This window comes from Orycteropus afer, unplaced genomic scaffold (genome assembly GCF_000298275.1).
Source record: "Orycteropus afer afer isolate SDZICR_OR568_19922 unplaced genomic scaffold, OryAfe1.0 scaffold00024, whole genome shotgun sequence".
NCBI classification, from domain to species: Eukaryota; Metazoa; Chordata; class Mammalia; order Tubulidentata; family Orycteropodidae; genus Orycteropus; species Orycteropus afer.
In genome coordinates, this window is record NW_006921611.1 from 6961827 (window position 1) to 6986201 (window position 24375).

Here is a 24375-nt window from a genome sequence, read left to right on the forward strand (position 1 = left end):
GAAGGTTGGGCAGTCTACTTCTGTAGTGATACTGCTTCGGAAACCCAAGGAGGGGTCGCTATGAGTCTCAATGTCTCGGAAACCCAAGGAGGGGTCACTATGAGTCTCAATGGCACATAACAATAACATGTTTTGGTTTACTGTGTGTGAGAGAGAAAGAGATTGCATGATTGTGTATTCACATACACTTGATTTGCATTTAAAAAGTCCAGGAAGGAAGATGAAGTAGGTAACAAACATGAAAAAAATGCTCAACCTCACTAGTCATCATTATATATTTGAAATTACCAGCAGTTTACAATAATGAGAATATTCAATGTTGTGAGATTATGGTGATGGTAATAATGGTTGCCTTGCAAATAGATAAAATATTTTTAGTAAGTACTTTCGTATTAGGTCTCAGAATTATAAAAAATTCATAGCCTGTGATTTAGTCATGTTGTTACTTGAAATTGATATTGTTTCTGTTTAAAAGAACAAGCAACTTGAAAATAATAAATTTTAGCATTATTTATAATAGTGAAGAATTATAACTTAAGTGTCTGATCGCAGAGAAATGGTTAAATAAATTGTAGTAAATCCAGTCCACTAATGTTATGTAACCATTAAAAACAATGATTATAAAAACTAGATCGTCACATGGAAAATATTTATGATATAATTTTAAGTTTAAAAGGGCTGATTATCTATGTGGACGGGGCATAAAGAAGCATGCAAAAGTGAAAACAGAGTGATTTTTTAAAAATCATTATTTTTTGTTGTTGTTGAGAATGTATATAGCAAAATATACACCAGTTCAACAGCTTCTACATGTACAATTCAGCGACGTTGATGACATTCTTGGAGTTATGTAACCAGTCTCACCCTCCTGTTCTGAGCTGTTCCTCCCCCAGTAACATAAAGTCACTGCAGTGCAAGGTTCCTATCTAATCTTTGAGTTGTTGTCAATTTGTTCCCATATGTTGTTGTTGTTATGTGCCATCGTCGGACCTTACTCATAGGGATCCTTCTTGGGTTTCTGAGGCATTATCACTCCTCCTTCCGAGGAGTGCCTGGTGGGTTTGAACCACCAGCCTTCTGGTTAGCAGTCAAGTGCCTTAGGCACTATGCTTCCAGAGCTCCCTGATCCCATATAGATAGTTTTAAAAAGAGCACAGTGCTCAAGGCAGACCTTCTTTACTAGTGAAACTAAACTGTTGTTTGGTTTTAAGAAGACTTCAGGCGATATTTTTGGTTTAAGGTTTAAAGATTATCTCAGGGTAATATTTCAGAGGCTGGTTAGAGTGATTTTAAATGGCATTGTTATGTTGTGATGTTTGCACTAAAACTAGAAAACATTAGGGAGGTATGGCATGCTTTGAAAGATAGGATGTTGAGTGGGTTGGATCTAGGTCCTTTCTCTCAGAAATAATCTGTGTTCTTTTTCAGCCATGAGTTTTCATAGGTAGGATGCAATTTGCTAGATGGTTTCATTAAGGTTATTAGAGATGAGTTGAAGGAGCTAGCTAGACAAAGGGCATGAAAGTTTTCCATGTTACTTTAGGAGAAGAGGAGGAAAGGTAAATTGTCAAGGATGGGGCCCAGGCCTTGGGGGTGGGTGCAACTCCTGGGACAAACCACGAGATGTATTATCACTCTCCACTCAATCTTTTTATTCTGGGGAACTTAGTATAAAATAAAATTTAAGATAGCAGGTGATTTTTGGAAGTCAGAAACAATTTAAAACTGTATAACCTGTGAAGTGTTTATAAGACTGGATAAGGATATTTTGAGCCTTTGGTTTGGTCTTGGTAAGGGAATTTTAGGATAACAGCAGAAATATTTGCATCCAGTTTGTTTATTTTTTCCTCCCTAAGTATCAATTAGGAGCTCTGGTAGCATAGTGCCCAAGGCATTTGACTGCTAACCAGAAGGCTGGTGGTTCAAACCCACCAGCCACTCCTCGGAAGGAAGATGGGGCAATCTACTTCTGTAGTGATAAAACCTCGCTAAGAGTTGGATCCAACTCGACGGCAGTGAGTTTAGTTTGGTTTTTTGGTAAGTATCAATTGCCGGAATTCTGCTTTCCTCCTCTCACTCCTCAGTTGTTAGTGGAGGCTGGGGATTAGGTGGCAAAGTTAAGTATATTAAGAGAAAGGGCCAGGCAAGACTTGGAAGATAATGGTGACATGGTTGAAGAGTCCAGGAGAAGGGCTTTGGGGGAATGGGGTAGCTGGCTCTCTCCTATCAGATCTTAGCACTGTTGTGATAAGGGATATACAAATGAAAATTGGCATGCACTGTCAGAGTATTTGGGCTTAGGACTGAAAGTTGTGTTTTGTGCACTGTCTTTTGAGTATTTCGCTTCTGTGTGGGTCGGCTAGTTATAACCACATTTCCGTGTGATGCTTGGTTCTCCTGCAGCTGATCCTTCCTCCCACCTCCCACAGTCTTGATCAGCTCTATGACTCAGCTCCTTCTCAGGACTTCTGAACAGCTTTTATTTTTTCCCTTTCTTTCTGGGGATAGAACCATAGCCAGGGGATGATGTCACCAGAATTCTTAACATTACCTTTCTTTTTTTTACGTGAGGGCCTTCTCCCATTCTAAGATCCCTGCAAATGGGAAGCCCCCTCAATAAAGATCGATTTTTTTGGGGATTGTAGAATGTCTTTTAGACTATGACTTGAGAAAAAGACAGGCATTGATTAATCCCATAAGCTAAAAAGGGAAAATTTGAAAGCCAACATTGTTGTACACCACACTTAACTAACTGGGCCCAAAGACAGTCAACTCTGTTATTACACAACAGTTTATATGCTTTCTCTGGCATCTTCTGGAGGAGTAGCAACACTCCTGCAGCCCTTGAAAATGATATTAGGGAATTCACCTAGTTTTCTTAGTGGGCAGGTAACCTCCCTCGCCCTCTTCAGACAGTTCAACTCTCACTGCTGTCGAGTTGGATCCGACTCATAGCGACCCCTCCTTGGGTTTCTGAGGTACTATTGCTATGGAAGTAGATTGCCCAACCTTCCTTCCGAGGAATGGCTGGTGGGTTTGAACCTCCAGCCTTCTGGTTAGCAGTCAGATGCCTTAGGCACTATGTTACCACAGCTCCTTTCAGACAGCTACGGACCCCTATTGTTAGTATGACCCAGCCTTCCTGCATGGAACTCGCACTCTCCCCAATTCTCTGTGGGGAAGCAGCATCAATTCTGTATATGTTCCCTTTCCCAGTCAATGCCAGGCCCGTCTCCTCCCATCTCTTATGTCTGCTAGAAGACGCCTAGCTTTAATTCAGGGAAGAGACTTAAGTTCCTCCAGCAGTGTTTGTTCCTAGCTCTTGGCTTGTGCCCATCTCTTTCCCTTTCCGGAACTCGGAGTTGCTCCTTTGTGAAACTGGAGCTGAGATAGGAAGCTTAGTTTGGGAAGGCACTGAGAAACAGGGCATCTGGCTGCGTGTGTACTGGTACCTCTAAGGTATGTGATTCTGCTTTGTACAGGGTGTTCCTCCCCTCCCCCCACCCATGCCATTGTCCTGCACTTATGCTATACTGCTACTTCCTTCTCACTGGCCATCTTTTACAAACCTCTTGTTTCTACTTGTTTTCTTTTTCTCACCACCTCTTTTGCTTCTGCTCCTTTTATTTCCCTTTTAGCTATGTTGTTTCAGCTTTCTCCTGTTTTTTTTTTGCTGACTTTATTCTTTTTTCCCCTGTCATTACCCAGTGAGTAGCTATGGGATCGATCTCCTGTCCCGTCTTCCTTTTGACTGAGTTGTCTGCCACTGCTGGGCTTCTGGCCTGACCTTACCTAGAATCAAGGAATTGATTGATAGTCTTGTGTTGGGGCTTTTTTTTTTTTCCTTGGGGCAGACTTTCAACACTGCCAGGCATCCTGTGGAGGTAGGAGAAAACAGACCACATCCAATGGCTATCCTTAGAATTATTAGCTCAGTCTTGTGGGATTATATCTCACTGCTATGTGGAATTTGTCCCCCTCTGGACCTGGAAGACTAGAAGAGTAGTATCTCAGTAGCTTACTTGCTGACCTTGCGTTGTGGTGTGGGGAGTGGCCTTAAGCCAGCAGTCTCACAACTTTGCTTGGCTGTAGAATAAGGACCTTGGTGGGCTTGGGCTTGGGCCACTATGAATTTTGCTTTGTTGGAGCCAAGCAGGGCCCAGCGGTAGGTGGTATCTGTCCTGGAAAGTCTGAATGTCATGTCGTTTCTAATTAATTAGTAATTAATTAACTGTAATTAATTAGATAACCAGTTTGGGTGTATCTGCTTGTTGAAAGGTGTTCATCCTTGGGGAGAACAGAGCTCCTGTCCTTTCCTTTGGCTCTTCAGAGAGGCCTTAGGAAATCACCAGGAGAGGGAGGCTGGCATGAAGGACCTGCTCCTCTTATGTTGCCAGAGACCCTGCTGTGAGTCTGAAAGTTGTTCAGGAGCTGGGGCTTTCTTCTGATCCCTCATCGTTTCAATTACAAGTGGCTTCTGGGTAAGTGAGGGAAGTGCTACTAGGACTGAATATGTAGCCTTGCCTTGAGACTCCAGGAATCCCTTGGATTTAATCCTTTGGTACCTTTATGGGGCCAGAAGAACTGCCCTTTCTGAATTCCTGGGAGTGTTTCATCTACTTATTTGAATTGGTGCTTAAATCCTCTCTGAGATAGTTTCTTCATCTATAAAACTGGGTTATGACCTACTTCACAAGGTTTTTGTGAAGAGTATTAGTAAAGGCTACTATTTATGAAGTGTTTAATGTGTGCCAAGTACTTAATTCTCACCAAAATCTTCTGAAGTTTTGTTGCTATTATCCCCATGTTATGCATGCAGAAACTGAGGTACAAAAACGTCAGTCAGTGGTTACACAATTAATAAGTGGCCAGAACTTGAATCCAGGACCCAGATTAAAAGTCTAAGCTTATATCCTCTACATATGTAAAGGGCCTAACACTATGCTGGACATATAATAGAGCCCTGGTAAAGTTAGTTGAATGTTCATGGATTTTGATGACCACTAACAGAGTTGTTAGAGGTTTTGATGGTCTGGTCGGGGTGGAAAGAAGCTCTGGTTGTGCGGTGGTTAAAGCAGCTGCTAACCAAAAAGATCAGTAGTTTTGAACCCACCAGGTGTTCTATGGGAGAAAGATGAGGCAGTCTGCTTCCATAAAGATGTACAACCTTGGAAACCCTGAGTTCTACTCTGTCCTATAGAGTTGCTATGAGTTGGAATCAACTCAGTGGCAGTGGATTGGGTTGCTTGGTTGGGGTGGAATGTTTGGTTCTTAGGAAAGGAATGAGAGAGTCTCATCCCTGTTTCTTGCAGAGGTGAGTCAAGCCAGAGAAGTTCCTTCAGGGCTTGCTTCACCCCTTCTCACCAACACCTCTTTCTTGCCATGCAGGGTGGTATGAGCAGAGCCCAGGAATGCCTTATGTGGATCGACAGAACCGGATCTGTGGGTTTCTGGACATTGAGGAGAATGAGAACAGCGGCAAATTTCTACGAAGATATTTTATTCTGGACACGCAGGCCAACTGCCTTCTCTGGTACATGGACAACCCTCAGGTGAGAGGCTCGGTGGAAAGGCTCTGGGAGGCTGACTACTCATCACTGCTTGGGAGGAATGCACACAGGATTAGCCTCAAGGGTTTTAACTCCCATGAACTGCATGTATTTGCTTATCAGTAAGAAAGGAAAAACCCACAACTCACACGTACCATACACACCCACACACATAAAGAAAGCCATCCCAGATCTTAACTGGGGAGAAAGAAGCTCATCTCCCCTGACCTGGGCATCGGGTGTCTTTTCTCACGCTTAGGAATTCAGCACTTGCAAAAGTCAGGCAGAGGCTGGACAGGCTGGGTCCAGACTCCAAGGCATGGCTTGCTTCCTCTCATCTGTCCTGTTAGGTCTGTGGCCAGGTAGCCAGTCCCGTTCTTCCAGTTTGGGGAACATCCTCGGCAGAGAATGTGACCTGGTTCCCTGCGCTGGACAACTATTGGACTTTTGTGGTCTCCAGAATCAGAGTCATAGAATCCTGGGTTGCAGCTGACCTTGGAGTTCACTCAGTCTTGCTTTCTTGTGCTTGTTGTTATGTGCCGTCACGTCGTACTCGACTCATAGCGACCCCTCCTTGGGTTTCTGAGGCAGTATCACTTCAGAACTAGATTGCCCAACCTTCCTTCCAAGGAGTGGCTGGTGGGTTTGAACTGCCAGCCCTGAGCCTCAGACTTTGGAATTGGGTTAGATCTTGTCTTAGCATTTTTGTGGAGGTCAGGCATAAAGAAAGCGATCTACGTAAGTTTTATTGCTATGTCCAGCAGTCCCTAAAGTCATTACTAGTCTGGGCAAAACTTGTACTCATGATTTAAGGTCCCTAGTTGGTGCAAGCTGTGCTTGACTGCTAACCTAAAGGTTGGCAGTTCAAATCCACCTAGCAATACCATGGAAGAAAAGGTCTGGCAATCTGCTTTTGTTTAAGATCAAAGCCAAGAAAACCCTATGGAGCAGTTCTACTCTGCACACATGGGGTCACTATGAGTTGGAATGGACTCAATGATAACTAACAACAATAATATCCCTGATGTCTCAAGTCTTTCTTCTAGTATTATGAGTACTGTTGCCTGTTTCCTTACTATTTCCCTGGAGCAGTTTGGTGAAATGAGATCCCCAAAGACTGCCATGGCTCCTGAACAGCAAGATCATGGGTCCTGGCTTTGTTGGGGAAGGGAGGACTAGAGGTTAGTACCTGGCTGTGGGTCAGAGGCTTGGGGGAGAAGAAAGTCTGAGTTTTGGAAGATGGAGTTGTACTTTTTAACATGTGACTGTGGAAAAAGATTCATATGAGTCTCTTGGTCTTAATTAGGGGATGGCTGAGAGAAAAAACTATAGATACAAAAGTCATACTCAGAAAGTCAGTTACCACCACCTCTTCACTGATTAATCTTCTGTTGTTACCTTCATTGAATTGCTGAGTATTCAGAATGAATCCTTCCTATGGTCACTGTTTCACTCTTGACTTAGCTTGGAATTCTTGTTCCTTATACAGGTAGTCCCTGACTTAAGACATATTTGACTAACCATGAAGCATATTTAAGACTGTTGGTTCGGTTTGTTTTTTTTTTTGTACATCTTATCATTAACAATATGTATTACATACAGTGTTGCAGCACACAATTTGCTGATGTTATCATACTCAGATTTTCGTTCACAGATGTTCAGTGTTATGATTTACTGTTCCCAACACTGCCCTACAGCAGGCTATGAAAACTTAAAAAGAAAAAAAAAAAGAAGTTTTTGACTTACATCAGAACCAACTTAGGACAGAGTGTTGATGGAGTTGTCTCAAGGACTATCTGTAATGTTTTGGTCTTGAATTTGCCTTCAGATCCTGCCATACTGTTTCCTATGCCTTTATTGTCTGTCCTCAGCTGCCCACAGCTGGGTCAACTGATAGGTTTCACCTAGGTTCATGAGGGACTTTTCATTGTGAAAGGAAGCAGCATTTAAGGTGTGTCTTCTCCACTGCTGGGAGAACTTGAAATTAAGTCCTTTTTGTCAGTGGACTTGGCTTCTGGCATTTCAGGAGTAAACCCTGAGTGAATTATGGTATCTGGGTCTCATTATTCTTTTTCCCATTCTCCCTCTTTATGTACTTTTTCCTACTCAGCTGCCATGTTTACTCAGTTAATTCAAATATCTTTTTGTCTTGATAGGCCTGCTTCTATACTAGAACTCTTCTTAATCCAAATTCACTTGCTTGTGGAATCCTGCCTAGTTGTCAGCTGCCTGTCCTGAGAGTTGGACCTCCCTTTACACCCTGACCACAGGCTGAGTGTCTTGTTCTTAGTTACAGATCACCCAGGATCACGGTGATACCATCGGTTGGGTCTTGCATGTTGCCAACTGTTAGGATTGCCTTTGCTCTGTCCTGCCCTCTGACTTGGCTGTCCCTTGGTTCTAGAGCTTGCACTCACCTTGGATGCTGTGCCTGAGGCTGCCTTACTGGGGTGTCTGAGTCAGCCTTTACACAAGTTCCACCCTGTCCAGGGAAACCTCCTGCTCTTCTCTGCCAGTTGAGCTCTCAGAATGCTCTTTGTGCTAAAGCCTTCTTTGGGTTTGAATTACCAAATACATCTTGTGACTACTACTGGAGGGTCTTTACATTTATCCAGGAAGCAGTAGATTTCAGCTGGTTTGGTATATGCCTAAAAAGGGAGATTCTTGATGTGACACAGCAATAGTCCAGAACATTTTACTCCTTCAGTTATGGGATTAGCTCTTCTTGTTAAACACAGTGACCAAGACACCTCTTCAGACTTGAGAATGGGTGGTTTGGTAAGATGTAAAATGGTACTCCAAAACCAAAAACCAAACTCACTGCTGTCTAATTGATTCAACTCATAGAGACCCCTCCTTGGGTTTCTGAGGTAATATCTCTATGGAAGTACATTGACCAACCTTCCTTCCGAGGAGTGACTGGTGGGTTTGAACCACCAGCCTTCTGGTTAGCAGTCAAATGCCTTAGGCACTATGCCACCTTAGCTAACATTTATTACTGTGTTCTAAATACTGTTTTAAAGACTCTATTGGGTTTTCATTTCATTCTGAAAGCAGTCCTAATTGGCAGGTATTACTGTCCCCATTCTAAAGGTAAGGAAAGAGAGGCAGAGTGAGCAGGAAATGTGGCCATGGTTACAGAAAAAAAAAGTGTTAGATACAGTGTTCAAACCCAGTCTGACAATGCCCCTACTATTATTATAGGTAGTGAGAGTCCTCATCATGCTACTTGGGAGGAAGGAAAGCCTTCAAAGGAAGTCTCAGATTAAGAAAGAGAGGCCAGAGGACTCTTGGGGCTGGGAGGTCCTAGAGGGCAGGAAGCTCATCTGTTTTTTTTTTTTTCAAATTGTGATTTGGGTGAAAATTTACAGAACAAATTCACTTTCCATACAGCAGCTCACATACACTTTGTCTCATGACATTGACTACAATTTCCCACAATGCAACAGCTCCCCTCCCACTTCCTCCCCATAGTTACCTCTTCCCTATATCCTTCCCTGCATGCACTCCTCCCCCTGAGCTGTCTGCCTGTGCATACACAGCCCTTCTATTCTCCCATGATTGTTCTCTCCAAGGAACGTATCTATCTACCTAATGTAAATGTTCAGCTCATATGCTGTCTTTTATTTGGCTGGAAGTCACAGGTGTGGGTTCAATTCCAGACCTGAAGGGCAGCTAGGGGCCATAGTCTCAGTGGTTCCATGAAGCACTAACAGACCAGCAAACCTGGTCCTTTTTTTTCTTTTTAATGATTTTGAGTTTTGTTCCACATTATTTTTCCACTTTATCCAGGCTCATCTACATAAATCCTCCTCTGAGTGGTTGACAAGTGATAGCCAGGCACCATCTAGTTCTTCTGGTCTCCTAGTCGTATTGGCTGAGGATCACATGGTGTACCAGTTGCTTGGACTAATTGTTTCCATGAATCTTTGGTTTTCTTTGTTCTTCTTTTCCCTGGACGAGGACAGACCCATTGTTGCATCTAGTTGGCCGCTTTAGTTTTGCTTTTTATCTACAGTGTCCAACAGTTGATAAATGTTCACTGAATGAATGAATGAGTGAACAAATGAACAACTAAAGAGGGATAGATAAAGGAGGCTGTCAGGAGTGGGGACCCTTGGAAATGAAGAGTGCCTGACCCTCTCTCCCGGATTGCGGACAGGGCCTAAACTGGAATGGAAACTCTGCAGAGTGGGCCAGAGCAGAGTGCTAGGAGTCAGGAGAAGATGGATCAGAGGTGGTCACCAAGAGCAAACCAGGGATTATTGTCTGTCCCCATGGAGAGAGGTGTTGGGAGTTGTGTTTGGTCAGTGAATATTTTTATAGGGAAAGGGAGGCATCTGATATGATATTAGTTATTTAATAGATACTAATAACAGGGAATTTTATGAATCCAAGTCTCTGGTTTTTGTGTATTTAAGCCACTGATAGTTGATGCTTATCAAGCCTGTTTTTATAAGTTGCTGCTGCTTCTATTACTATGAATTGCAGCTTATACTTATTGTGTGGTTACCATATACCTGCCACTGTGCAAAGTGCTTTATATGCACTCATTAAATCTTCTCAATAACTCTGGGACACAGGGACTGTTATTACTCTCAGCCACTCCTTGGAAGAAAGATTGGGCAATCTACTTCCGTACAGATACTGCTTCGGAAACCCAAGAAGGGGTCATTATAAGTTGGAGACGACTCGACGGCACATAACAACAACAACAACAGGTTAGAAACTAAAGTACAGAGGAACTCAAGAACTTTGTTAAAGGTTGCGTAGGTGATAAATACAGTGCTGAACTGGAGCCAGGACTGTGTGACTCTGGAGCCTGCACACATCACCTTTGTCTATTTCTTTCCTCTGCTGATAGTTGTGCTCATCCCTGTGCATGGTTCTATTGAGCACATGGAAAGGAATTCAGTCAGATCTTTGCCACTGACTAAGTTGAGGAGATGAAAATAATACACACAAAATTATAGTGCTGCTGATCCCTGTCCATCTTTCTAACAAGATAGCTTATCATTAAGTTGAGTGGCCCAGATGCCAATATAAAAGAGTTGGAGTTTTCTGTTGCCACATCCCTTGAGAAGAAGATTGAGATGGAGTCTCATATGGAAAGTTCTAAGTCCTGGAAGACAAGGGATCAAGGTTGAAATCCTGGCTCTGCCATTAAATCTTGGGCAAATCATTTATCCTCTCTGGGCTGTGGGCATTCCAGGTGATCCTTAAAGATCCCTGGTGGCACAATTGTTAAATGCTCAAGTACTAACCAAAAGGTTGGCAGTTAGAGTCCACCAGCTGCTGCTCCTCAGGAGAAAAGACCTGGTGATTTGCTCTTATAAAGATTAACTGAAAAAACCAAACTCGCTTCCATCGAGTCAATTCCAACTCATAGTGAGTGACCCTTTAGGACAGAGTAGAACTGCCTCATAGGGTTTCCAAGGCTGTAAACCTTTACAGAAGCAGACTGCCTCATCTTTCTCTCATGGAGTAGCTGGTTGGTTTAAACCACCCACCTTTGGATTGGCAGCCCAGTGCTTTAACCACTATGCCACTAGAACTAGAAAATCCTATCATGCAATTCTCTTCTGTCAAATGGGGTTGCGAGTCAAAGTTGACTTGATGGCACACAGCAGCAACAACAAGACGTGATCCTTAACATTACTTTTAGTTCTTCAGTTCCTGAGGGCTGAGAACAGAAAGAGATCCTAGAGTTTGACACCGTCATTCAACACATACTTACTGGACGTGTCCTATATGCCAAACACCAGTCTAGATGCTGAGGCTGTAACAGTGAACAAAATAAAATCTGCCTTCATGAAGCTTACCTTGTAGATGGGGAAATAGATGATCAAATAAAATGTGGTTGGTAGTACTTTTAGTACTTTATGAGTTTTGAAGTGTTTTTACTTACAATATCTCATTGGATTGTTATGCCCATTTTGTCATAAGCAGAGATGAAGGGTAAGGGGAAGGCATCCTAAGTGAGAAAAACAATAGTGATCATAGGAGCAGAGGCAGGATCAAGGAGAGAAGGGAAGTGGACCTGATTATAGGAGTATTTAGGGTTGTGTTCCTCAGAAGAGGACCCTGAGATGAAGATTTAACTTCAGACAAGGATTTGTCAGCAAATGCTTTATAAGGAGGAGGGAATGAAGCAAGGTTGTGAGCTCAGGCAGAAGTCTTACAAAGGGTAGTTTTCATAGTGAAACTCTGGAGTAAATTATGCTTTGGAGTTGTCCAAAGGAAGCTGGACTTCATATTACCTCACTGAATAGTCACTGGTTGCAGCTTTACAGATGTGCGTAAAACTGCTCCAGTTGCATGAAGGCTACCTTCTAAAGAAGAGCTGCAGATGCCAGCCATTGTAAGCACACCAAAATTGCAGAAACATTATCTGAGGAGAGGTGAGTGGGTAGTGACAGTGTCTGCTACCAGGGCATATGGTGGGTGACTGTTAGTGATAAGAATACAGTGTGGAATCAGGTACAACTTTGAGGGTCTTGAAAAACAGAGTTTGGAACTGATGTGATGAAAAGTAGGGAATCAAGGTGTTCTGGTTACCTCTGTGCTGCTCTAACAGGAAAGACTACAAATGGATGGCTTTAACAAACAAGAGTTTATTCTCTTACAGTCTGGAGGCTTTAATTCTGAGTTCAAAGTGCCAGGCTCTAGGGGCTAGGTGAAAGCCCTCAACCTTGGGCTTAGCTCTGCCTCCTGCTCCCAGCCCACTGAAGCTGTAGGCTTTTCTTCACTCAGACAGTTGATAGTTGCTGAGGCTGACAAACACAAGGTTGACAAGTGAAAAGGTACAGTCCCAATGTTACCAAACAACATAGCATGCCACTAATTTAAGTCCATTGAAAGTCCCAAGATTGGCAGGGCATGGCAAGCTGCTGAACAAGGACTCGTCTATATGCAGGGTTCAAGCGTGCTATAAACTAGAAACCATTCCCAAAGCTGCTTCTTATATATGGGAAGCAGACCACATCCCTAAAGCAGCTACTCAGCTGCTTGTGGTAGATCCCACCATGGAACTGATTGCCAGTCTCATGGGGAATAACTACATACATCTGCCCAGCCAGTCAACCGGGCCCAGCCAAGTTGCCACACAGCCTTAACTACCACACAAGGTTTTTGAACACAGGCAGTGATGGCGTTAAATGAACATAGCATGAAAACTATTGTCTAAAAAGGGCCACTATAAATAGAAAGCTTTCATAGTTTCAATTATGGCTGCTGATTTGGCTAATGCATTTAAAAGTCAATCTGATGTCACTATCAAGCAAACAATTCTTGAATAGAAACAAATATGGACTAGATTTTCCTTAAAACATTGCTATTATTTATGGCACTGGTACTTGTATTGTAATTTAATGTTGGGCCCCATCATGATAACACAGCCTGAACCCGCTGCCATGGCGTAGATTCCAACTCATAGTGAACATACAGGACAGAGTAGAACTGCCCCCAGAGAGTTTCCAAGGCTATAAATCTTTATGTTCCTGTGGAAAAGCTGGTGGGTTCAAACTACTGACCTTTTGGTTAGCAACCTAATCCTTTAAGTGCAGCACCACCAGAGTGTTTTCCCCATCAAGATGCTGTTGTTAGGTGACATCAAGTCAGCTCTGACTCATAATGACCCTCTTACAACAGAATGAAACGCTGCCTGGTCCTGTGCCATCCTCATGATCTTTGAGCCCATCGTTGCAGCCATTGTGTCAATCCATGTTGTTGAGGGTCTTCCCCTTTTTCACTGGCACCCTCTATTTTACCAAGCATGATATCCTTCTCCAGGGAATGGTCCCTTCTGACAACATGACCAACATAGTTGAGACGAAGTCTGGCCATTAGTGCTTCCAAGGAGTGTTCCAGGATAGATTTATTTGTTCTTCTGGCAGTGTTTGGTATTTTCAGTATTCTTCACCAACACCACAGTTCAAAGATACCACCTCTTCTTTGGTTTTCTTTATTCATTGTCCAGCTTTCACATGCATATGAAGCAACTGGAAATAACATGGCTTGGGTTGGCAAACTTTAGTGTTCAAAGTGACATATTTGCCTCTTAACACTGTAAAGAGGTCTTTTGTAGCAGATTTGCTCATTGCAAAACTGTGTCTGATTCTTGAATGCTGCTTTCATGGGTGTTGATTGTGGATCCAAGTAAAATGAAATCCCTGATTTCAGTCTTTTCTCCATTTATTGTGATGTTGCTTACTGATTCAGTGGTGAGGATTTTCATTTTCTTTATGTTGAGGTATAATCCATACTGAAGACTGTAGTCATTGATCTTCATCAGTAAGTGTGTCAAGTCATCATCACTTCCAGCAAGCAAGGTTGTATCTTCTGCGTATCACAGGTTGTTAATGTGTCTCCCTCCAATCCTGATGCCACATTTTTCTTCATTTAGTACAGCTTCTTGGATTATTTGTTCTGCATACAGATTGAATAAGTATGGTGAAAGGATAAAACCCTGTCACATACCCTTCCTGATTTTAAACCATGCAGTATCCTCTTATTCAATGCTGTCAGTGATAGGATAATATCCATACACCTACAAGGAAGACCTGTTAATATGACTATTATTCAAATTCAACCACCAAAGATGAGGAAATTGAAGATTTTTATCAACTTCTGCAGTCTGAAATTGACTGAACATGCAATCAGGATGTGTTAATTATCACTGGTGACTAGAATGCAAAAGTTGGAAATAAAGAAGAATCACCGATAGTTGGAAAATTTGGCCTCGGTGACAGAAATAATGCTGGAACTCGTATGGTAGAATTTTGCAAGACCAACGACTTATTCATTGCAAACACCTTTTTTCAACAACACAAATGGCAGCTCTACACGTGGACTTCACCAGATGGAATGCATAGGAATCAGATTGACTACATCTGTGGCAAGAGGCAGTGGAAAAGCTCAATCTCTTTAGCCAAAACCGGGCCAGGAGCTGATTGTGGAGCAGACCATCAACTGCTCATATGCAAGTTCAACTTGAAATTAAAGACGATTAAAACAAGTCCAAGAGAGCCAAAATACGATCTTCAATATATATCCCTCCTGAATTTAGAGATCATCTAAAGAATAGATTCGATGCATTGAACACCAACGACCAAAAACCAGAAGAATTGTGGGAGGATATCAAGAACATTACCCATGAAGAAAGCAAGAGATCACTAAAAAGATAAGAAAAGAAGAGAAGACCAAAGTGGATGACAGAAGAGACTCTGAAACTTGCCCTTGAGCGGAGAGTAGCTAAAGCCAATGGAAGAAATGACAAGATAAAAGAGCTGAACAGAAGATTTCAAAGAGCATCTCGAGCAGACAAAAACAATTACTGTAATGAAATGTACAAAGACCTGGAGTTTGAAAACCAAAAGGGAAGAACACGCTTGGCATTTCTCAAGCTGAAAGAATTGAAGAAAAAATTTAAGGCTCGAGTTGCAATATTGAGAGATTCTATGGGCAAAATATTGAATGATGCAGGAAGCATCAAGAGAGGATGGCAGGAATACACAGAGTCACTGTACCAAAAAGAATTGGTTGATCTTTATCCATTTCAGGAAGTGGCATATGATCTAGAACCAATGGTACTGAAGGAGGAAGTTGAAGCTGCAATGAAAGAATTGGCGAAGAACAAGGCTCCAGGAATTGACGGAATACCAATTGAGGAATTTCAACAAACGGATGCCCCATTGAAGGCACTTACTCAGTTATGCCAAGAGATTTGGAAGACAGCTACCTGGCCAACTGACTGGAAGAGATCATATTTGTAGCCATTCCAAAGAAAGGTGTTCCCACAGAATGTGGAAATTATAGAACAATATTATTAATATCTCATGCAAGTAAGATCTTACTTAAGATAATTCAAAAACGGTTGCAGCAGTATGTTGACAAAGAACTTCCAGAGATGCAAGCTGGATTCAGAAGAGGATGTGGAACAAGGGATATCATAGCTGCTGTCAGATGGATCTTGGCTCAAGGCAAAGAATACCAGAAAGATGTTTACTTGTGTTTTTTTGACTGTGCAAAGGCATTTGATTGTGTGGATCATGACAAATTATGGATAACACTGAGAAGAATGGGAATTCCCGAACACTTGCTTGTACTCATGAGTAACCTGTACCTTGACCAAGAGGCTGTCGTTCGAATGGAACAAGGGGATACTACGTGGTATAAAATCAAGAAGGGAGTGCGTCAGGGTTGTATCTTTTTCCCACACTTATTCAATCTATATGCTGAGCAAATAATCCGAAAAGCTGGACTATATGAAGAAAACCATGGCATCAGGGTTGGAGGAAGAATAATTAGCAACCTGAGATACACAGACGATACAACTTTGCTTGCTAAAAGTGAGGATGACTTGAGGCACTTACTGATGAAGGTTGAAGAACACAGTCTGCTGTGTGGATTACATCTCAATATAAAGAAAACAAAAATCCTCACAACTGGACCAATGAGCAGCATCACAGTGAATGGAGAGAAGATTGAGGTTATCAAAGAATTTGCATTGCTTGGTTCTGCATTGCTTGGTTCTACAATCAATGCCAATGGAAGCAGCAGTCAGGACATTAGATGATGTGTAGCACTGAGAAGGTCAACCATGAAGGAACTGTTTCAAGTGCTGAGGAGCAAGGATGTCTCCTTGAGGACTAAGGTGCACCTGACATAAGCCATGATGTTTCCAATCGCCTCATATGCATCTGAGAGCTGGACAATGAATAAGGAAGACCGAAGAAGAGTTGATGCTTTTGAGTTGTGGTGCTGGCAAAGAATGCTGAAAGTACCATGGACTGCTAAAAGAACTAACAGACCTGTCGTGGAGGAAGTGCACCTGAAATGCTCCTTGGAAGAGAGACTGGCCAGACTTCGTTTCACCTACTTTGGTCATGTTGTCAGAAGGGACCATTCCCTGGAGAAGGATGTCATGCTTGGTAGGGTGGAGGATCGATAAAAGAGGGGAAGGCCTTCAATGAGATGGATTGACATGGTGGCTGCCATGATGGGTTCAAGTATAGCAGGGACCATGGAGCTGGCGCGGGATCAGGAGATGTTTCGTTCTGCTGTGCATGGGTTTGCTATGAGTCAGAAATGACTTGAAGGCACCTAACAACAACATCCCCTTGTTCTTTTTGAATGATAGCTTCTTAGTCTTTGTACAAGTTCTTCATGAGCATTAAGTGCTCTGGAATTCCATTCTTCACAATGTTATCCATAATTTGTTATGATCCACACAGCTGAATGCCTTTTTATAGTCAGTAAAACACAGGTAACCATGTTTTTGGTATTCTTTGCTTTCAGTCAGGGTCCATCTGACAACAGCATAGTATCCCTTCGTCTAATCTTCTTCTGAATCCAGGTTGAATTTATGGCACTTTCCTGTCAGTGTACTGCTACAATCATTTTTGAATTGTCTTCAGCAAAATTTTACTTGGGTGTATTATTGATGATATTGTTTGATAATTTCCACATTCTGTTGTATCATTTTTCTTTGGAATAAGCATAAATACGGATCTTTTCCAGTCAGTTAGCTAGGTAGCTGTCTTCCAAATTTCTTGGTATAAATGAATAAGTACCTCTAGTGCTGCATCACTTATTGAAACATCTCAAAGGGTATTCTCTCCGTTACTGGAGCCTTGTTTTTCTGCCAATTCATTCAGTGCAGCTTGGACTTCTTCCTTCTGTATCATTGGTTCTTGATCATATGCTACCTACTGAAATATTTGAAAATTAACCAATTCTTTTTGGTAAAGTGACTCTGTGTATTCCTTCCATCTTCTTTTGATGCTGCCTGCATTATTCAATATTTTGCCCATAGAATCCTTCAGTATTGCAACTTGAGGCTTGAATTTTTTCTCCAGTTCTTTAAGCTTGAGAAGTGCCAAATGTGTTCTTCCCTTTTGTTTTTCTAACTCCATGTCTTTGCACATTTCTTATAATAATTGACTTTGCTTTCTCGAACTGCTTTTTGAAATCTTCTGTTCAGCTCTTTTATCTTGTAATTTCTTCCATTTGCTTTAGCTATTCTCCATTCAAGAGCAAGTTTCAGAGTTTCTTCTGACATCCATTTTGATGTTTTCTTCCTTTCCTGTTTAATGACCTGTGGTCTATCATGATAGAAGAGATAAAATTTCTTAATTCGAGCAGGTCTCCTCTGTTACAGTGATGTACAGAGTAACATACTGTGTTTTAGTTGCACAGCAACACTTACATTCCACCTTTCTAATGGCCAGTTGGCTAACAATTGCAAAACTAAATTATGTGGCCTTGAATAAAATATAATTGGAAGCATAAAAACAATATTTCACTAGATTAGTGTTCTTGTGAAGTTTATTTTCTGTGTTTTTTGAAAAATACTCAGATGATCTTACTCTCCAAAGGTCATAATGTGAATTATGGATCATCATAATATCTAACAGGATTGAATGCATCTTTCCTGGTCCCTCAGGGACCCCAATGGCTGAAAGCATTTCCTTCATTGATAGGGGCAAAGCATCTTAGCAGTGTTGACAACAGGATGGATATTTGACAGTATTTTAGTAGAAAGAAGACAGAAGCATTGTAGGAAATTATATGTGATATAAAATGGACAGTACTGTTGAATGAAAGGCTAGGTGAAAAGTAGTGTTATTTTAAATTATCTTTTCTGTTTTGGAAATGTCCCTTAGGAAAATTTGGCTGAAATTTCCAATATTTGGATTTTTGCATTATGTTTTAACTAATGCAATAAGATAACTTTCTTTAAAAAATAGGCAATACACACACGGTACAACATTAAAAATGTATGAACGTATATATAATGGCTATTGTCTCCCCTCCAACTCCTATCCAATTCCCTTCTCCAGAGGCAACTAATACTAGCAGTTTCTTGTGTAATATTCTCTGTGTATTCAAGCATGATGACATTCAGTAAAGACAGTGTTTTTGACAGTGTTGTAAAATAAGCTGTTTGCTAGGGTCAGTGTTTTCACAAATTTTTGTATGTGGGGTAACTCAGGGACCCCAATGGCTGAAGACAACTTTAATTGGTAGGGGCAAAAACTCTTAGTAGTGTTGACAATGGGGTGGAGAATAGGGGAAGGTCTTCATAGCAGTGAGTTTCCAGAGGGAGCCACCAAAAGGGCTGAACAAGGCAAGGGATCCAGTGCTCAGCTACTGGAGATGGAGTGGTAACATGGTTAAGGGATTAGGATAATCAGGGTAGCCCATGGTCCACATTGATCAGCTCATGGAATATCTCCATGATCCACTTGTATGAAAGAGTCCAAGTCAGGCAAGACCATCAGCTTCTATGAGGGGTCAGAGAGGCAAGGCTGCTGGCTGCCTGATAACAGCCCACAGCATGGCAGGACCCTTCTTGTTTGGGGAGACCAACTTTGTTGTTGGTGCTGGAACCAGTTGCTGTTCAATTGACTTTGACTCATGTGACTTCATGTGTGTCAGAGTAGAACTGTGTTCCGTAGTAATAACATTTTATCGTGTTTTAGGTGATAGTCTACATAGCAATTTAGGTTCCTGTTTAATTTGTATAATTTTTATGCAAATTGTTTCTTGACATCTGTTACAATTTTCCCAATGAATTATCATTCTTATTATTTCCATTCTGTTCTGTTTCTATTGATCTAGTTTCCTTTCCCCTCCTGGCAAAGAGTTTTTAATTTGTAAACTGTTTATAATTGATATATTAACTACCCATGTAGAGAGATGATTTCAGGGGTTAGGTAGAGTTGCTGACTTGCTTTTCTCCATATTGCATTAGAGTAAGAATGTAGAATCCTTTGGAAAAAAAATCCTAAAAGAAAATTTTAAGTGAATGATTGGTACTTTCACCAAATGCAAATTCTGTTAAGGATAAAATTATTAAAGTTTTAAAAATTAAAATTATGTGTGGACTCCCCCCCTTCCCCAAGGCAACTATTATTTACTTATTGTGATTTGGGTGAAAGTTTACAGAGCAAATTCACTTTCCATACAGCAGCTCACATACACTTTGTCTCATGACATTGACTACAATTTATCACAGTGCAACAACTCCCCTTTCACTTTCTCCCCATAGTTACCTTTTCCCTGTGTCCTTCCCTCCCATGCACTCCTGCCCTCTGTGCTGTCTCCCTGTGTATACACAGCCCTTCTATTCTCCCATGATTGATCTCTCCAAGGAGGATATTTACCTAATGCAAATGTTCAGCTCATATGCTTATCTTTTGTTTGGCTATAAGCCAAACAAGTAGGTTCAATTCCAGACCTGAAGGGCAGTGAGGGGCCACAGTCTTAGTGGTTCCATCAGGCACTATCAGACCAGTAAACCTGGTCCCCCTCCCTTTTTTTTTTAATGATTTTGAGTTTTGTTCCACATTGTTCTCCCACTCTATCTAGGATCTCCTACATAGATCCCCACCCCCCAGTGGTTGACAGTGTTAGTTGGGCACCATCTAGTTCTTCTGGTCTCATAGTCATATAGGCTGAGGACCGCATGTTGTACAAGTCGCTTAGACTAATTGTTTCTATGCGTCTTTGGTTTTCTTCATTCTTCTTTGTCTTAGATGAGAAGAGACCCATTGTTGCATATAGATGGCTGATTGTAGGCTTTTAAGATTCCAGTCACTACTTACCAGAGTAGGATGTGGAACAATGTTTTTGTATAGTATGTTATGCCAACTGAGCTTGATGTCCCCTGCGACTATGGTCCTGAGCCCATAGGTCAAACTACTCGCTCCCTCTGGGTAGCTGGCTGTGGTCAAGAAGTGACTACAGCCTTGTCCGTTGTCAGCTCTACTATATACCTGGGAATTCTTATAGAACATTATGTGTGAACTTTTTGATTAAAAAAAAAAAAAACACCAAAAAAACTCACTGCCATCAAATTGATTCCAACTCATAGCATCCCCTTCTTGGGTTTCTGAGGCAATATCTCTATGGAAGCAGATTTCCAAGTGTTCCTTCTGAGGAGTGGCTGGTGGGTTTGAACCTCCAGCCTTCTGGTTAGTAGTCAAATGCCTTAGGCACTATGCCACCAGAGCATAAATTACTATGAATACCATTTTGTTTTATGTAGTAATTTTATTTTTTAAATAATTTTTGTCTTTATAATAGCATGTACTTTTTCTAAATAAGAAAGCATTACACACTATTTAAGGAACACTTGGAAACAGTGCTTAATCGTTAGTACTCAAACCAAAAAAAACCACACTCACTGCCATTGAGTTGGATCTGACTCATAGCGATCTCTCCTTGGGTTTTTGAGGCAGTATCACTACAGAAGTAGATCCCCTATCTTCCTTCCAAGGAGTGGCTGGAGGCTTTGAACCACCAGCCTCCTGGTTAACCTTAGGCACTACACCACCAGAGCTCCCATAGTACTATAGTTAGTACTAGTTGGTATTAAGTCCAAGCAGCTAAAGAAAAGCTTTGAAACTTAGTGGAGATTTTACTAATGCAAAATCATGGTGATGACTGTGCTAGGCTTTCTTAAAATTTGTCTTTGATTATATTGTTGCTTTGTTGTTGTTGTTGTTGTTATGTGCCATCGAGTCGGCCCCGACTCATAGCGACCCCTCCTTGGGTTTCCGAGGCAGTATCACTACGGGAGTAGGATTGCCCAACCTTCCTTCCGAGGAGTGGCTGATTGTTGCTTTAGAATTAGTAAAAGCTTTACATTTTAAATGTCAAACTTTTTAAATATCTATTATATAAATGCATTTATATATTTATATATAAATATATATATCTGTACACAAAAGAATGACATTTTACTATTATTAATATAATGTCTTGAAGGCAAAGCAGGCTGCTATAGGGTTGGGAGAAGGGCTACATACTAGACTCAACATGAGTGCTCACTTCTATTAGTTATATTAACTGAGCACAGGACAACTTGATGATGCCTTAATTAGAGAAGCATCCATTTGTTGAGCCTTGCTGACCTCATCTATAAAATAGGAGTAATGAGTACCTCTATCTCTGACAATTAATGTGAAGAGTAAATAATGTATATGAAAACTGTAAAATGCTGCAGAGAGATGTTATTTATTAAGAAAGATTTGTTCTGGCCATGACATCAGGATGTACTGAGGGTGGGATATAAGTCCGGAGTTGGAGATGCCAGCTAGGAATTTGTCTCTGAACTTACTGAGATGTCAAAGGTGGTGGTAGAAAATGTAATGAAGAGGAAGTGACAGATTTAAAGGCCACTATGAAAGGAGCTCTGGTGGCATAGTGCCTAAGGCATTTGACTGCTAACCAGAAGGTTGGTTGTTCAAACCCACCAGCCACTCCACAGAAATAAGACTGGGCAATCTATTTCTGTAAAGATCTACTGCCTCGGAAACCCAACGGAGGTTGCTATGAGTTGGAATCGACTCGATAGCACTGGGTTTTTTTTTTTTTTTTTTTAATGAAAAGAACCTTGGTGGAGTTATAGTTAACTGCTTGGTTGCTAACCAAAAGGTTGCCAGTTCGATCCTACCCAGTGGCACCACGGGAGGAAGCTCTGGTTTCTATAAAGATTATAGCCTTGGAAGCCATATGAGGTAGTTATGCTGTGTTATGTGGGATTGCTATGAGTTGAGAATCAACTTGGGTGGCTCCTGAACAACAACGATAATGAAAGGGAGAGGAGTCCCTGGCAGTGCAAATGGTTAACACTCTTGGCTGTTAACCAAAAAGTTGGAGGTTTAAGTCTACCCAAAGGCATCTTGGAAGAAAGGGCTGGTGATCTACTGAAAAATCAGCCATTGAAAACCTTGTGAGGAACCCTTGGTGGCACAGTTAGTCACTGAAAGTTTGATGGTTTGAATCTACTCAGTTGTTCCATAGAAGAAAGGCTGGCAATCTACTTTCACAAGGTCATAGCCATGGCAAAACAAAAAACAAACAAACAAAAAAGAAGATGAAGGAAGAAAGAAAACCCAGTGGAACACAGTTCTACTCTCACATACATGAGGTTGTCATGAGTTGGGATTGACTTGACGGCAGTAGGTTTTTATGAAGGAACAAAATGACAGGCTTGGTGACTGAAGTGGTGAAATAAAATAGTCAAAAGATTAGTAGCTGCCTGGGGAGAGAATGTTAGGGCCGCTGACAGAGATGGGAGTTGGGAGGGGAACCAGTCAGGAGTAGAAGGGAAATCACATGAATTTGAGACAAATGTGAAGGAGGCTGAATTGAGCCTTATTGAATATAAGGCTTTAGAACATCCAGGTGGCCAATAGTTAGTAAGTTATTGGGGTCTTGAAACCCTAAAATACCCAGGGAATTATCTAGCGCCTTTGACTGAGTTTTTAGGTCATTATGAGAGTTCTGGTGGTGCAATGATTAAGGCATTTGGCTGCTAACCAAAAAGTCGGTGGTTTGAACCCACTAGCCACTCTGTGGAAGACAGATGAGGCAGTCTGCTTCTATAAAGATTTGGAAACCCAGTGGGGGTTGCTGTGGGTTGAAATGGACTCAATGGCAGTGAGTTTCATTTGGTTTGATTTTAGGTCACTATCATCAGGGAGCTCTGGTAGCATAGTGGCTAAGGCACTTGACTGCTAACCAGAAGGCTGGCGGTTCAAACCCACCAGCCACTCCTCGGAAGAAAGGTTGGGCAGTCCTACTTCCGAAGTGATACTGCCTCGGAAACCCAAGGAGGGGTCGCTATGAGTCGGAGCCGACTCGACGGCAAACAACAACAACAACAACAGCAACATCAGGGTTGGAAAAAGGGAAATAAAGGGAGCTGGGAGTGTTACCCACAACATGAAGCTCATCCTGGCTAAAGCAGGTGCTGGCATATATCAACTGGAAACAGACGTCCAGAAGATAGAATGAAAGTATGTTAAAACAACACAGCAGTTTATGACATAGAATTGACTTATCATAAAGGGAATGATTAAATACATATTTGAATTGGAGAATGGGGAGAGTAGCCATGGCTTTTCATGATTACTCAAATTAGTATCAGGAAGTAGAACTACAGGATGGAGGGGAGGAGATGTATTTGACAAGCAGTGCATAAGGCCCTGCTCAGGTCACCTGGGAATAACTTGGTTACTTCTCCCTTTGCTATTTTCTCATGCCAGCATGAAAGTTTTGGAATGTGGGCCAGAAGAAATTAGGCTGCTACACTCCAATCGCATTCATTATACCACTCTATTCAGGCAAGCCCTTTCCTGAGAATCTGTCTGGCTGTGACTTTTGCAGTTTGAGCTGTGGTTTCAGCTCATGGGCTGCCATGTTGGCTTATGTCCTAGCTATGAGATTTCCACATACATTCTTCCACATACATACATTCCTATTTGCTAACTAGCTAGCTTTTTAAAACTGCCTTCCTTGCTGTCTTCTAGGCACCCAGGGGAGTATAGATGAGAAGGTAAAATAGCAACAGCATCTCTCCTTTCCCTTTCCACTCTCTGAATCCCTGGTCACTTGGGGTTTGGCACTCAAGAGCCAGTTTGACTAGTTCCTGCCCTGCCCAGCTTGGGAAACCAGATAGAGCCTCTTTTGGTATGAGCCTGCTGGTCCTGCTCCTATATTTACCTTTCATTGATAATCAAGTCTTAGATAATGAGCAGGTCCTTGTACCTTTGAAGGATTGTCTCTTGGGAGGTGACATGGTATAAAAGAAGCTGCATGGGATTTGGGAGTCAGAAAGGGCTGGGGTTGGATACTAGCCTAACTACTTAATACTTGTATGACCTGCTCAATCCTTAGTTTCTTCATCTGTAAAATGGGATTGTTAGGATTAAGTGACAATGTGTGACATTACCTAGTAGCTTACTTGGCACATAATAAATAGGCTTTAAACGTATGTCAGTTTTCACCATTCTTTCTCAAGCTGTGTTTTACT

The 24375-nt window shown here is 41.7% G+C and overlaps 1 protein-coding gene across 1 annotated transcript in view; it reads left to right on the forward strand.

The window, feature by feature from the left end:
- The first annotated feature begins 5411 nt into the window (after positions 1–5411).
- PLEKHA2 (pleckstrin homology domain containing A2) overlaps positions 5412–24375 on the forward strand; it is a 69845-nt gene continuing 50881 nt past the window's right edge. Inside the window, exon 1 of the mRNA XM_007935004.2 lies at positions 5412–5552. Coding sequence (XP_007933195.1) covers positions 5412–5552 — 141 coding nt within the window. The remainder of the gene's footprint in view (positions 5553–24375) is intronic.